The 16078-nt window shown below is 45.5% G+C and overlaps 1 protein-coding gene across 1 annotated transcript in view; it reads right to left on the bottom strand.

The window, feature by feature from the left end:
* LOC121284978 (sperm-associated antigen 16 protein) overlaps positions 1-15625 on the bottom strand; it is a 1312939-nt gene extending 1297314 nt beyond the window's left edge. The window contains exon 1 of the mRNA XM_041201017.1: positions 15553-15625. Within this exon, the coding sequence (XP_041056951.1) occupies positions 15553-15592 (40 nt within the window). The 5' untranslated portion in view covers positions 15593-15625. The remainder of the gene's footprint in view (positions 1-15552) is intronic.
* Positions 15626-16078: the final 453 nt, after the last annotated feature.

Below are 16078 nucleotides of genomic sequence, written 5' to 3'. Positions count from 1 at the left end.
TACACAGAAATTATAACATGGAAACATATCATTCAGCCCGATCATCCATGAGTAATCATTACCTCATATACTTTATTCCCTTTTTTCCTCAACAGCCTATATAAGTTAGACATCAAGAAAGCAGAAGTCGATCAATAAAGGGAAGACATGCATTTATGTAGCACCTTTCACAACCACAGAATGTTCCAAAGCACCTTACAGCCAAAGAAGTACTTTTCAAGTAATGTCACTGTTGTAATGTAGGAGACCCGAAGCCAATTAGTACACAGCAAACCTCTACAAACAGTGATGTGATAATGACCAGATAGGCAGGATACTGGGCGAACTCCCACTTTCTTCTTCAAAATAGTGGGATCTTATATGTGCACCTTGGTTTAACATTTCATTTGAAAGACAGCACCTCAAATAGTGCAGCACAGCCTCAGTACTGATTTTTGTGCTCAATTCCTGAAGTGAAACTTAAACCTACAACTGTTTGCCTCAGATGTGAGGGTGCTACCAACTGAGCCATGGCTGACCTGCTTAGATTGATTACAACTCCTATTAAGGAGTTTGGGATGTTTCAGTATGTTAAAGGCACTACATCAACACAAATTGTTGTTGTTGTCGTCCATTTTACACATGTGTATGGAACAAATAAAAAGCTATTAACTCTTCAAGTGTGGGGCGAACACTTCACCCTTAGCGTTCGCCCTTCCCCCGATTGCCATTCCACAGCCTTCCCTTCCTGTTGATCACCTCGTGTTTTTCAGCCCGACCCCTCGCCTCACAGCTCCCTCCCTGTTGAAATGCCAGCCTCTGAAAGTGGGGGCCTGCATGAGTCCCACAGCACAGTGGTGTTCCTCGGGACAGTGAAAGCAAAAAGAAGGAGCGGTCCAACCTACAGTCCCAGCAGAGTGACATTCATCGCAACAAGACTGGCGCAGTGCTATGGCAGGTATGTTCCACTCACCTCAAAAGAACCAGCGAACTGAGGTCCAACTTACGCACGCCACCCCTTTTCAAACCGGTTTGGCGCCAACGTAATTTCCGGCTGGTGTGACGGAAGATTGGAAGGCGTGGCAAGATTCCAGTGCAGCTGTTTTAATGAGCATTCATGACATGCTATTGAATGCAAATGGCATATGTGCCACTAGTCTGCAAGATAACCAACCCAACATTAAAACACTGTCGGGAAAATTGTGACCTATCTTTAAGACGGCGGGTTTCCAACTCTTTGCCTCCCGCTGGATGCTCCGCTCCTGTCCACCATGAAACCCGCCATGGGCAGGATGGGAGAATTCCGCCAACATTCTTGAGAAGGCAACATCAGCCACCATGCAAGTAGGGTAGAAAAAGCTATGGAGTCTCCAAGCGTGGCATCCTCTAAGCTTTGCTTTCTTGCCCCTTGAATCATGAATGTCTTCAATGTTTCCTTTCAGAGAAGGCAAAATTAGATAAGGATCCAGGGTCCAAAGCTGCCTTTTTCAGGGTCCTAATGCAATGGAGGAGGCGAAGGAGGGAGATGCAACTCCACACACAGCTCCAGCAGGAGGGAGATGGTCAAGCAGAGCCACAGCATGAACAGGAGGGTCAGGCGGAGAAACCCAGGCAATGGGGACGACTCACCAGACTTAGGGTTTATCGTCTAAGAGTCTCCTATTTACAAATGAGTGAGAGACAATGCCATGCATGTCTGCACTTGTCCTGAGATCTGGTACATCACATATGCCACATTCTTCGTGAAGACCTGATGCCACTTGCAGTTGGAGTGTGTCCCCTGCCAGTGGCTTTGAAGGTGACTGCAGCACTCAAATTCTTAGCCACTGCTTCTTTCCAAGGATTAACAGGGGACCGGTGCGGCATCTCTCAGTCTGCAATACATTGATGCATAAAAGAGGTCACAGATGCCCTTTATAGGAAGGCCCATTATGTCAGGTTTGCTCTGGACAAAGATAGCCAGGCTGCAAGTTTCACCGGTTTCGCCGCCATCTCAGGCTTCCTTGGAATGCAGGGCACAATAGACTGCACCCATTTGGCTATACGGATTCCATGGCAGCAGGCCCTAATGTTTATAAACCTCAAGGGCTATCATTCCATCAATGTGCAACTGGTGTGAGATCACCAGAAGCACATACTGAACATTTGTGCATGATACCCTGGGAGTTTCCATGACTCTTACATCCTGAGTCACTCCCAGGTAACTGAGATTTTCAAGGGGCCATTACGTCTGCAGGTCTGGCGATAAGGGGTACCCCCTGAAATGCTGGCTGATGACACGAGTCCACTCCAATACACTCCCAACAAGGTTTCCTGCATCATCAGTGTGTTGCACCCTTCACAACCTGGCTATGCAAAGAAGTGGCCCCCTGCCAGAGGGTGACCTGAAGGATGATGAGAGCTCAGAGGATGAAGATCCGGAGGTGCAGGAACCTCGGGAGACTGCAGAGGTTCAGTATGAGCGCAATCACACCTTTGAGGAAGGAAGACATTCCCTGATACATTAATCGCTGACCAGTTCCAGGAAAAGAGCCACGACATCAGACAAAACGCAGATGGACTCCTCCACTATTCGCTCTAGTCTGCTGAGTGACTCCTGAATCTCTGCTCATGTTCCGCTGCCTGTCGTTGCACCTCCAGCATAGATTTAGCGGCCGCTTCCAGAGGTTCATCATCTGACTCGGACTGAGCGGATGGCTGGTCTCCAGCAGCCCGAGTCCAGAGGCCGAGGCTGTCCCTGCCTCTGACTGCTGCGGGGACGTGTGAGTGGGGTGTTCCCCAGGAAGTGAGCCCAAGCCTAATCTATGGCTGTGCCCACCGATGTGTGTGTCTGAGCTGGTGGAGAGTGCGTGTGAGTGCAGTGACGGAGTTTCATCCTTGGATGAGGTCCAGGGGCTCGCATTGGTGGTGCTGGAATGCCTTGGGGCCTCTATGTTCTTGTGCCTCAAAAATAGAAAAGAGAGTTTCAGTAATGAGCATGAACCAGGTAAGACTACACATGACTCACTGTGAATTTCAGGATTTGCTGAGGTGATGGAGCAAAAATCCATACTAGGTTAGTTAGGGAAGCCAATCTCCCCTTCCCCACAGGAGCAATTCCTGTCATCCCCAGCCAGTTCAGCTGCAACCTCCTTGAAATCACTGAGGGCAAGGGTGTCCCTCCCCCAGTCTGCGCTCTCTCGCGCCTACTGTGCGCCAACTTGGCCCATATAAAAAAGAAAGAAAGGCACGTGATGAGAAGGGATGGAGCAGAGGTTGAGTGAGGTGCTGTGAGCCCACCCCAGAAGGATCAGAGGATGGAGTGTGAGCAACATGATAGATGGGATGATGGTGATGTGAACATCTTAGTGAGAGAATGAGTGTTGATATGTGTCCCCCTCTAATGGTTGTGTGAAACCCCTGAAGAGAGTAGCCGTTTGAGTGCATGATGCCATGATGAGAGTTTGATATTGGAGGATGTTGAAGGGTGACTTACACTGGCGGAGCGGATGAAATCATTTGTCATCTTCCTGTGCTGGGTGGCACTTCAGGCACAGGTGTCAGCCACACTGACTTGCTCCGCTATGGTGTCGCAGGTCTGAGAGGTGAGACTGCCGTGCTTCCTGTGGCCATCTGTGGGGTGGAGCCTATGCCATTGTTCCTGCACCCCTCTGACCAAGGTCCGGAGGGCATGCTGGGTGAAGCGGGGTGCAGACTTCATCCCGAGGCTCTCAGCCTTTCTCTTCTGGGTTACAGACGTCTCTGGTGGGCTGGACAGATTGAGATTGTGTGTTGGACTGGCGTTTAATTATGGCACCTGGGCCTTCACACCCGCCAGCTGACAATGGACAAATGGATCGGCTTCTGACCCGCCAGGTGATTTTGAGCGAAACCCACCTCCACATAATTAATGAGGCTTCATGTGCAGAATCGGGCCCGAATTGCCACCATTACAGATGGTGGGCTGAGCACCTCCCAAACCGCCCGCCACCGCACTGTTTCATTTTGGGAGAATTCTGCCCTCAAATTAGTATGATGATAACTAGCTTTCTTTTTATTTCCAGAACCTTTAGAATATTCTGTCAAAGGATAACAAAGCAATACATGTGATACCTGGAAGTGTAATTGCTAAGCTGTGCTTACTCCAATTAGGGTGCTGTCTTATATTTAGTTAACAATATGCAAGTGCCATATAAATCAAGAAAATGGAAGGAAAGCTGTTAAATATCAAACTTCCAAAAGGGATGTCAAATAATATGAAAATAACATATTGCTATGCAAAAATATTATATTTACACAGCTCTCCTCAGAAAGATGCTTTGGAGCATTTTATGGTACAGGAAAAAGGTGATGCAGTGGAAAATGAGCAACAGCAACTTCCAGTCTGCAGCCAATGTAGGTCAGTGACCCCAGGGGCAACAGGTGAATGGAACTTAAGAAGTAGGAGCAGGAGTAAACCTTATGGCCCCTCATGTCAGCTCCACCATTCAGTAAAATCATGTTTGAACGTCAACATCAACTCCATTTTCCCACCCCATCCCTGGATTCCCTTATTTCCCAAAAATCTAGCAAACTAAGTTTGGAATACCACTCAATAACTGAGCATCACAGCCCTATAGATAGAGAATACTAAAGATTCACAATCTTCTGAGTGAAGAAATTTCTCATCTCAAATTTCTATCTTATGGCCAAACCCTTATCCTGAAACCACACCCCCAGTCCTAGTGTTATGCTTGTGTGATATAATTGCAAATGTATGACGATAAACATTTTTACATTTTTTAAAAAGCAACATGGAACATTGATCCAAGATGGAGTCAGATGATTCTTGGGGCAGAATTTTACGTCCTGCAGGTGGGCGCACGCCCAACCAATCGGGCATAAAATAGCGCGCAATGACGTCTGGTGAGCATCCCGATGTCATTGTGCACTCATGATATTTCAGTCAGCAGGCACGAGCAGGTGGCAGAGCCACGCCCGCTATTAATTAAAAGGCCACTTAAAAAGCTAATTAATGGCGCTTTTTCATTGCCCGTGCAATTTAGCACTCGTCGCACAGGCAAAACAGGCAGGTGGCCAGCGGACAATTTCAAAAACCTCATCTATGGGTGGTATAAAAGGAGTAAGCAGCATTGCCAGTGTCAGTAGTGGGGACTTTGGTAAATAGTTTGCTGCTGGTGACTTACTAGTACAAGGCAGCTTCATCTCTGTTTGGGGCTTTATTGTCAGCATTTCCAGGCTTCATTTCAGGACTTATTGGTGTCTCCAAGGCCCCCAGAGGATTCAGGCCGTGTGGACCCTTCCAGGTATCAGACAGCCTTCCATTACCCTGGAAATGGGGATTGTGGTCTCCGCTGGTGGCACTTCCTCTGAGGAGGAAGAGGGGCAGAGGGAGAGGAGACCAGATATCCAAATGCAGCTTCCAGGGGAAGGACCTGTGGGAGGAGAGGCACAGACACAAGGGGTGCAGGGCGAGCAGGTACTCCAAGGAAGGGGCTGCAGGAGATATCACTATCCTTCTGCCAGGATTTACAGGTGGTGATGCAGCTACCTCAATATGTCTGAGGTGCAATGTTGAAGGAGGCTCCGCCTCTCAAGGGAGACAGTGACCTCAATTTGTCAGGTGATTGGGCCTGAGATCAGCTCCGACTGCGTGGGCAAACACCCCATTCCAGTGGCTCTAAAGGTCATAGCGGCTCTCAACTTCTATGTCTCCGGTTATTTCCAGGGGTCAGTGGGGCATCTATGTGGAATCTTCCAATCAGCCATACATAGTTGCCTTAAGCTGGTGACAGAAGCTCTATTCAGGCGGGTACTGACCTTTATTATTTACCGTATGGACAAGGCCAGCCAGGCTGAGCGAGCCAGACGCTTTGCAGTGGTTGCTGGGTTCCCCTACGTCCAGTGTGCAATCGACTGCTCACAGGTGGCCATCAAGGTGCCAGCGGGTCAGCCGGGTGCCTTCGTCAACAGAAGGGACTCCACTCCATGAAAATGCAGATAGTGTGTGACCACAGGATGCAGATTCTGCAAGACTATGCAAGGTACCCTGGCAACTCCCATGACGCTTATATCCTCAGACACTCACAGGTGCAACGCTCTTCAGTGCTTCAGCCCGACTGGATGGATGGCTGCTGGGTGATAAGGGCTATCTGTTGAAAAGGTGGCTCGTGACGCCTCTCCGCCACCCAAGAACAGAGGCAGAGCAGCGTTACAAGGCATGCCTCCATAAGGATGGTGAAAGTATCTGACCACTGCACAGGTACCACTCCAGTCCTTGTGGAGACGAAGTCTTGCCTTTACATTGAGGATACCCTCCATCATGTTGTGTGGCATTACCACCATGTTAAACGGGATAGATTTTGAACAGATCTAGCAACTCAAGACTGGGCAAGCACAAGACACTGTGGGCCACTAGCAGCAGCAGAATTGTACTCAATCACAATCTGTAACCTCATGGCCCAACATATTTTCCACTCTACCATTACCACCAAGCCAGGGGACTAATCATAGTTCAATCAAGAGTGCAGGAGGGCATGCCAGGAGTAGTACCAGGCATACCTAAAACTGAGGTGTCAACTTAGTGAAGCTACAATACAGGACTACTTGCATGCCACACAGCATAAGCAGCAAACGATAGACAGAGCTAAATGGTTCCACAAGCAATAGCTAAGCTCTTCAGTCCTGCCACATCCAATCATGAATGGTAGTGGACAATTAAACAACTCACAGGAGGAGGTGGCCCCACAAATATCCCCATCCTCAATGATGGGAGAGCTCAGCACATCAGTGCAAAAGATAAGGCTGAAGCATTTGCAACAATCTTCAGCCAGAAGTACCAAGTGGATGATCCATCTTGGCCTCCTCTGGAGGTCCCCAGCATTACAGATCTTCAGCCAATTCAATTAACTCCATGTGATATGAAGAAACAGCTGAAAGCATTGGATACAGCAAAGGCTATGGGCCCTGACAACAGTCCAGCAATAGCACTAAAGACTTGTGCTCCAGAACTTGCCGTGCCTCTAGCCAAACTCTTCCAGACAGCTACAACACTGGCATCTACCTGGCTATGTGGAAAATTGTCCAGGTATGTCCTGTACACAAAAAGCTGGACAAATCCAAACTGGCTAATTACTGCCCCATCAGTCTACTATCCATCATCAGTAAAGTGATGGAAGGGGTCATCAACAGTGCTGTCACTGACGCTCAGTTCGGGTTCTGCTAGGGCTACTCAGCTCCTGATCTCATTTACAGCCTTGGTTCAAACATGGACAAAAAATCTGAACTGCAGAGGCAAGGTGAGAGTGACTACCTTGACATCAAGGCAGCATTTGACTGAGTGTGGTACCAAGGTGCCCTAGCAAAACTGGAGTCAAAGGGAATCAGGGGGAAAACTCTCCGCTGGTTGAAGTCATTCCTAGCACAAAGGAAGATGGTTCTGGTTGTTGGAGGTCAATCATGTCAGTTCCAGAACATCAGGAGTTTCTCAGGGGTGTCTTAGGCCCAAACATCTGCAGCAACTTCATCAATGACCTCCCTTCCATCATAAGGTCAGAAGTGGGAACATTCATTAATGATTGCACAATGTTAAGCACCATTCGCGACTCCTTAGATACTGAAACAGTCCATGTCCAAATGCAGCAAGGCCTGGACAATATCCAAGCTTGGGCTGCCAAGTGGCAAGTAACATTCGCACCACACAAATGCCAGGCAATGACCATCTCCAAAAAGAGAGAATCTAACTGTTGCCCCTTGACATTTAATGACATTACTATCCCTGAATCCCCCACTATCAACATGCTGGGGGTTACCGTTGACCAGAAACTGAACTGGTCTAACTATATAAATACTGTAGCTATAAGAGCAGGCCAGAGGCTGGGAACCTGGCAGCAAGTAACTCACCTCCTATCTCCCCAAAGCCTGTCCAACATCCAAAAGGGTCAAGTCAGGCGTGTGATGGAATACCCTCCACTTGCCTGGATGCAGCTCCAACACTCAAGAAGCTTAATACCATCCAGGACAAAGTAGCCCACTTGATTGGCACCCCATCCACAAACATTGACTCCCTCCACTGCCAACGCACAGTGGCAGCAGTGTGCACCATTTACAAGATGTGCTGCAGGAACTCACCAAGACTCCTTAGACAGCACCTTCCAAACCCACGACCACTACCTCATAGAAGGACAAGGGGAGCAGACACATGGGAACACCACCACTTCCAAGTTCCCCTCCAAGAACTTATCAACCTGACTTGAAATTATATCGCCAGTCCTTCACTGTCGCTGGGTCAAAATCCTGGAACTCCCTCCTTAACAGCACTATGTGTACCTACACCACCTGGACTGCAGGGTTGCAAGAAGGCAGCTCACCACCACCTTCAGGGCAATTAGGGGTGGCAATAAATGCTGGCCTAGCAAGTGATGCCCACATCCCGTGAATGAATAAAGAAAAAAAAAGGGTATAGTGATTGGAAATGCAACTGAGGTAGCTGATCTATGAAATACTTGTTGGACATACTGACCTTTTGTCATTCCTAAAAAATCTTTCTGTCCTTAGGCCCAAATGTAGGGCATCAAAGAGGCAGGATATTAGAGCTCATGACACCACCCTGTCCCTAATGTCATAACACAGCCCTGAACACTGGAAGACAGCGATCACTACCCAATGATAGGTTGAATTCCTCAACCTGATAATTCATCATCAGAGTTCCACAATAACAGCATCCACTGCATAATTTAAGCTCTGTAATAGCAGTATATATCAGAATTCACCATCTACACTAGTCTCCTTTTTACATATTCTTCTGACTAGTCACTATGGGCAACAGGAAATGTAATTGTTCAGAACCGTTGGTGAAGCAACATGAAATAAGATGATCAGCATTTTGGTAGATAATATATTTCCTGCAAGTGCCAAGTTGATAAGATTATTCCAAATATGTGCTTACTGTCAGCCAGAGAGATCCACTTAAGTGAAATGAAATTGACTTCTAACTCCAATGCATATACTGCCTCTGATAGTTGGAATCCCTGTTAGTTCACAACTGCGTCAAACGTATATTCCTGGGAGATGTCAAAGTGGAGCCTTCAAAGGCAAGGTCATGCAGCATACTATGTTCATGCTGTGCTTTATGGGTGGCTTGTATTTTAAAGCCTCCTCCAATCCTACAAACACCCAGCAGTAAAGGCACCAAAATTACCTAATCAAGATTTCTACTGTTTGCTCTACAATGGCACACACCATGTTGTTCTATAGTTGTACTTATGTTCTGCGAGTGTCTATGGGTTGGACAATAAGGCCACCTGCTTTAAACAACCAGTTTTTCTGTTTGTGGTCCTGGTGAACAGCTGCTGTTGGATATGATTAATGTATTAATGTGTAGGAGTTTTTTGTAGATTTCACTTTCGATAACCATAATTTCCACCTCTCGACAACTGACTGCATCCAGTGCACCAGCAGAGGGAGAAATTCTGTCTTTTTAGTGCAATAATTCAGGGACAGCAATATCTCCATGCAGTTGTCTACTCCAGTGGACATTGTTTTCTAATTAATGGCTGAGCTGTTCCTTGCAGGTCATCCAATGGTTTGAAAAAAGTGCAGGGTGCAGGTCTGGTGAGCCATTCACAGTCACAAACAGCTCAGTTCTTATGGCGGGGTGTTTCAAAGTCGAGGAGCAGGGCACAATAATATAGTTCGTTTGCTGCACCCTTCAATTTCCTCAGGTACTAGTCCACCACCTTTCCCAGGCAGGACATTTAGGTCCTGCAGCCCTCTCTCCTCTCCTCCACCCCATCATCACTATCGATCTAAAACATGGTATTTTCCACATCTCCCATGTGTGTCCTCAAATGCCATTCATCCCATTCCTCATCAGAGGGAATAACAGCAACTACAATGGGAGGAAAATCCGTGTTATTATGCATTTGTTGGAATTAGTAGATTTTGCCCCAAGCACCAGTTCTGAGCTGGACTTAAAAGGACACAAAAGCCTTGTCCATATTCTCAATTAATAAATATAATTGGTTATTTTCCAACCACTTTGGCAACTGGGGCTGAACATGATTCTGGAGCACTACATTCAGTTCCATATGCCACATCTCCGGAACAATATATTGGAATACAGCACAGCTTCACCAGAATGTTAAAGGGTTAAATTATGAGAAAATATTATATAGACTAAGCTTATACTATCTTGATTGTAGAAGATTATGGATGATCTAATTGATGTAGTTAAGATAACTAAAGGAATTGAAGGGTAGATAGAAACTATTTCCTCTGGTGGAAGAGGGGCACAATCTTAAAATTATATCTAGGTCATTCAGGGATGATGTCAAGGAGCACTTCTCTACATAAAGGGTGGTGGAATTCTAGAATTTTCTCTCAAAAAAACTGTTGAGGCTGGGGGTCCAATGAAAAATTCAAAACCAAGATTGAAATATTTTGGATAAGAAAGGGTACCAAGTGATAAGAAACAAAGGTGGATAAATGAAATTAAGATACAGATCAGCCATGATCTGAAAGGGTATTAAGGGATATGGAACCAAGGGGAGACGGTGGAGTAGTGGTAATATCACTGGATTAGTAATCCAGAGGCCCAGGCTAATGCTCTGTAAAAACCCATCAGGTTCAATAATGTCTTTCAGGGAAGGAAACCTGCCATCCTTACCCGGTCTAGCCCAAATGTGACTCTTAACTACCTTCTGAAATAAACCAGCCAGTCACTCAGTTAAAGGGCAGTTAGGGATGGACAACAAAGGCTGGCCTTGCCAGCGATGCCCATATCCCATGAAAGGATTAAGAAGCCATGATCTAATTAAGTGGTAGAGCAGACTAAAGGGGCTGAATGTTCCTATTTTCCTAACTGGTTTCCATCAGAATCTGAAGTAATCACTAACCTCAACAGATGAGCATGTTGACCCATGCAGTAACAATATTTTCGCTTAGAAAAAAGTTGTCGTACTTAAAAATCTGTAGCCTAAAATTGTTACAAAATGCAAAGCATTCACTAACATGCAAGCAACAAAATCTTGTAGCATTTTATAATATAAGCTAACAGTTTATAATTTCCAAACTACAGAATTAATAGAGAATTCAAAATGGCTTCTCATAACACTGATTATTTAAAAAAGCATCTCAACTTAGAAATATAATTAGCTATCTTGGAAGATAAAGTAAACTTTCTGATATGTTATCTCACAGGACCATTAAACGATATATGTTCTAATCTACTATTGCTGTGATCACTGTGCAGGAATCTGTAAGGCAATTTAAATCTTACATATCATGAGAGTATAGTGCTAGATGGAAAAAGGCAATACCCTGTATCAAGAGATCACAGAAAAAAAAGATAAAAGAGGTAAATCATGATAATGAAAACAGAAGTAATGAGCAACAAAGTATGTTAGTGAAATAGAAACAGGAGAAGTTGACTCAAATTAAGGGAGTAAAACAGAATAGAAAATAACTAAAAAGCTAGAGATACAATTAAGCCAAAATGATGGAGGAAGTGGGGAGAATCAAAGAATCATAGAATCAGAGTACAGCACAGAAGGAGGCCTTTCAGCTCATCGAGTCTGCACTAGCTCTTTGAGGAGCAATTCAGTTAGTCCCACTCCTCGGCTCTGGATATCACTGCAGGAGTTCCTCAGGTAGTGTCCTCGGCCCAACTATCTTCAGCTGCTTTATCAATGACCTTTCTTCGTCATAGGGTCAAAAGTGGGGATATTTGCTAATGATTGCACAACGTTCAGCATTATCTGCGACTCAGATACTGAAGCAGTCCATGTCCAAATGCAGTAAGACCTGGACTGACAAGTGGCAAGTAACATTCATGCCATACAAGTGCCAGGCAGTGACATCCTGGGGGTTAGCATTCACCAGAAACTGAACTGGACAGGCCATATAAATACTACAAGAGCAGGTCAGAAGCTAGGAATTCTGAGGCATGTAACTCACCTCCTGACTCCCCAAAGCCTGTCTACCATCCACATGGCACAAGGCAGGAGTGTGATGGAATACTCTCCACTTGTCTGGATGAGTGCAGCTCCGACAACACTCAAGAGGCTTGACACCAAACAGCACAAAGCAGCCCATTTGATTGGCACCCCATTCACAAACAATTACTCCTTCCACCACTGACACACTGCTGCACCAAGGCTCCTTAGAAAAGCTCCTTCCAAACCCTCGGCCACTTAACATCTAGAAGAACAAGGGCACATGGGAACACCACCACCTGCAAGTTCCCCTCCAAACAACTCACCAACCTGCCTTGGAACTATATCACCATTCCTTCACTGTTGCTAGGTCAAAATCCTGGAACTCCCCCCTAACAGCACTGGGGATGTACCTACACCACATGGACTGCAGCTGTTCAAAGAGGCAGCTCACCACCGCCTTCTCAAAGGCACTGAGGGCTGGGCAATAAATGCTGGCCTAGCCAACAACGTCCACATCCCATGAATAATTTTTTTAAAATTATGCCTATAAAACACCTTTTGATTGTCCTCTTTTCCCCTCCAATTTCCTTTTCAATTCTCCTCTGTATTTTTTATAATCAGGTTGATTCTCCCTTGCATTATCAAACTGAGATCTGTCATACACACCCTTTTTAGCTACATCCTACTCTATAACTTTTGTGCCATCTAGCAAACCAGGGCTTTGGTTGCTCTTCCTATATGGGAATGTACCTGAAACATCTCCTCTTTAAAGATTGCCGTCTACCCATTTACCTTGTCGCCTGCCAGTCTTTGACTCCAATTTATATGGATCAGATTTCTCAATTTTCTGAAATCAGCCCTCCAAGTGTTTTTATTTCATACTGCTTCTTGTCCTTCTCCATAACTAACCTCAACCTTATGATACTATCATCATTATTCCTGAGATGCAACCCGTCTCTGATCTACTTAACTTCCCAGGACTAGATCCACCAATGCCTCCTTCCACAATGGGCAAGAAACATACTGATCTATAATTTCCCCAGAACACACTTCAGAAATTCTACCCCTCTCTGCCCTTAACACAATCACTATTCAATATTGGAGTGGTTAGTGTCCCATTATCACTATAATTCATGGGCCTCGGTGTGAAACTATTACATTGAATTATTTTGCTTTAGCAGATTTTCAGCTGTTATAAATCACAATTTGCAGGTCCTCACAAGAACCAAATGGATAGGGTAGGTTTGTTTTACCCCATTGTGGAAAATGCCATGAATAAGGATACCTTGCAGGTATACCTTTAAGTAGGAAGGATCTTTCACTATTGCTTCTTATGTAATGAAATCTGGAAAAGCTCTGTGGCACCAAAGTTTGTACAGTGCAACCAACAATACCAATTTTCAATTGCTAAACATGCAGAGAATAATGATATAGAAAGCCAATAACTGTAGACAACCTAAGTGGAGTTGAATATATATTGTTGCAGTGTTAAACTCTACTCAGCTGCTTGATAATTGCATAGTTGATTTTTTTCAGGAGTCATATTTCTAATAAGATGTTATTTGGTGTTCCAGCTTCAATAGAGCACTGCCTTGGAGAGGCTTAAGAGTTCAAGGATAACACTAAATAGAAACTACTAGGACTAAATTGTATTTCATTAGCTATGAAATAGAACTGAACTGCATTTCATTGGTTGTGAGGATTTGAGAGTGGACTTAAGATCTATTGTAATCATTCAATTTTATAATTAAACTTTCTCAGTTTGCTAGATGGCTAGTGTGTGGTTCAGGATGGTGCCAACAGCACAGGTTTGATTCCCATTCATGCGGCAGATTTGGGACTTGGCTCTTTGCCCCACCCCTGAGAGTGGAAGGCAATAGCAAACCACCACTGACAAAAAGTGCCAAGAAACTGGCTTAGGGTGAAGCATCAGCAAACAAGGAGCCTAGGACTTCCCTCCAGGCAGAGCACACATGACAAGAATAGTTTGTTGCATGGGTGGCAGGGTGACATTGTGAACTGGAACATGAACTCCACAGCAGAATTGTAAAATGTATGTGTGTATCTGCAGTTACATGATGAATTCCTAATGACAACTATGCTATCTGGGTGAAAACAAGTACTTCTCCACAGGAGGAAAAATAATATGATCAATTGTCCCACACCTCAAAGCAGCCACTGGAGGGATACTGTACTAATGGCAACCTTGAAGAGGGACTCTAGCCTTGACCAGATTCATACCCAAACCCTTGGGGTGTAGATACTGGTACCAAGTTCCCCCATCACAGTCATGGTTTTATTCAAAATGTGGCATAAATTGTCCTCATGTTGCCCATTTTTTCACCAGCATCATTATTTCACCATGTCACAAAACAACAAACGAAACACCATCACTGCAGTGTACTATTTGTGGTCATTTATTTTCCTACTTGCCAAAATGCAAGCACAGCATATGAAATTGAAGGGCCATTCCCCACCCCTCTTTCCAATTTAATAGAATCATAGCTGGTCACAGCACAGATGACTATTCAAGTTCATGCTAGTTCTCTGCAAGGGCAATTTAGCTAGTCCCATTCTCCTGTCCTCTAGCAAATGTTTTCCCCTCAAATGTTTATTCAATCTCTTTAGAAAGCCACAACCGAACCACCCTTGCAAGAAATGCATTCCAGATAATAACTACTCACCTGATTAAAAAAAAACTTTTCCTCACTTCGACTTTGATTCTTTTGCCACTTTAAAACTGTTCTCTGGTTCTTAACCATTCCACACCAGTGAGAACACGTTCTATCTACCCTGTCCAGAGCCCTCATAAATTGCACCTCAATCAAATCTCCTCCCAGCCTTTTATCTAAGGAGAATGACCCCAGCACACCCAGTTCCTCTCCTGAAGTTGCTGACTGCTGCTGGGGGGTATGGACTCAAGAGTTCCAGTTGACATTCAGTACATTGTCTAAGTTGCTATAATGCCTATCACAGCCTAGGGGATGGAGTGGCACCGGTCATGTCAAACATGCATGATCGCACGGCATCACAGCCCAATCCAATCTTGCCCACCCCCCTCCCCCTTCACATTTCTCAAAGGATTAATGCCATAGTTAACAAAAGTATAAAGGTCTGGCTGGTTGCCTCGGATTATGTCGTGTGTGTGTGTGCGCGTGTGTGGCGGAGTGGAGCGTGGTGGTAAAAGGGGTTAATGATAGAATGCACGGTTGGAGGCGGAGGGAGAAGGGTAACAAACAGGTCACTAATGCATATCAGCAATGAGCATACCCCCCCTCTCCTGTTCGGTCCACGCGCACAATTCCTAACCGATCCGCGTTCCAACAACAACGATAAACCGTTCAAACACGCGAGACGCTCATCAGCTGACCGCAGCGCAAGGGCGGAGGCAAACAAGCGCGTGCCCCCTCCCCACCGACGTCACGTTCGAGCGCGTCGAAGAATTTCACACGGGGGATGGGGGATGGGTGGGGGAGGTGGAGGTTGAAACTTTTGAGGTACAAGAGAGTTGCAAACCCGAGAGTTGTGTTTACTGTTGTCACTTCAAAGAAGGAGTGAGGAGGTAGCCGGACGAAAGATGCGTGTGTTTCATTTTTCACGTAAACCCCCCTTTATCCTCCCGCAGTCAGACCAACCACCGTCTCTGTTGAAAGGATACGCTGCAGGTAGAAGATGCCATCCTCCTGCTCCTCCAACATGGTTGTGTTGTTGGTCACCGGTTGTTCGCGTGCCTGTTGCCATTGACACCAGCGGCCGCCCTCGCGGATCTTATCGCGAGAGTTCGCTGGCAGTGGGCGTCCGGTTGCTATGGAAACCGCGCTTTTGATAGTAAAAGGAGAGATTCCCCCCTCCTCCTCCCCCCCAAATTGAAAAGTACCCCTCCCCCCCACCTCCTGACAGGGGGATTTATTTCTTAGATCTTAAAAATCAGTCTTTGTTAAATTGAAGTTTTCGGGAAAGAAAACAAATCCAAATTCTCGCGTCCTAGGCATAAAATGGTCAATTTCTCCTGAACGCGCTTGTTTACTTATTTATTTCGAAATGTCCAGTCAAAATCCGCCTCTTTAAATGCCGAAAGAGAGAGAGAGAGAAAATGGCTTTAATAAAGGATTGAGATGTTAATTTTTCTTTTTAAAAAAACAAAAATTAAAGACAGCGGTGGCCTGTCGCACATCAAGGGAGTG

Source organism: Carcharodon carcharias, chromosome 12 (genome assembly GCF_017639515.1).
Source record: "Carcharodon carcharias isolate sCarCar2 chromosome 12, sCarCar2.pri, whole genome shotgun sequence".
Taxonomy (NCBI): Eukaryota; Metazoa; Chordata; class Chondrichthyes; order Lamniformes; family Lamnidae; genus Carcharodon; species Carcharodon carcharias.
The sequence above is the reverse complement of the archived record's forward strand: the minus strand, read 5'-3'. Positions and strand labels throughout refer to the sequence as shown.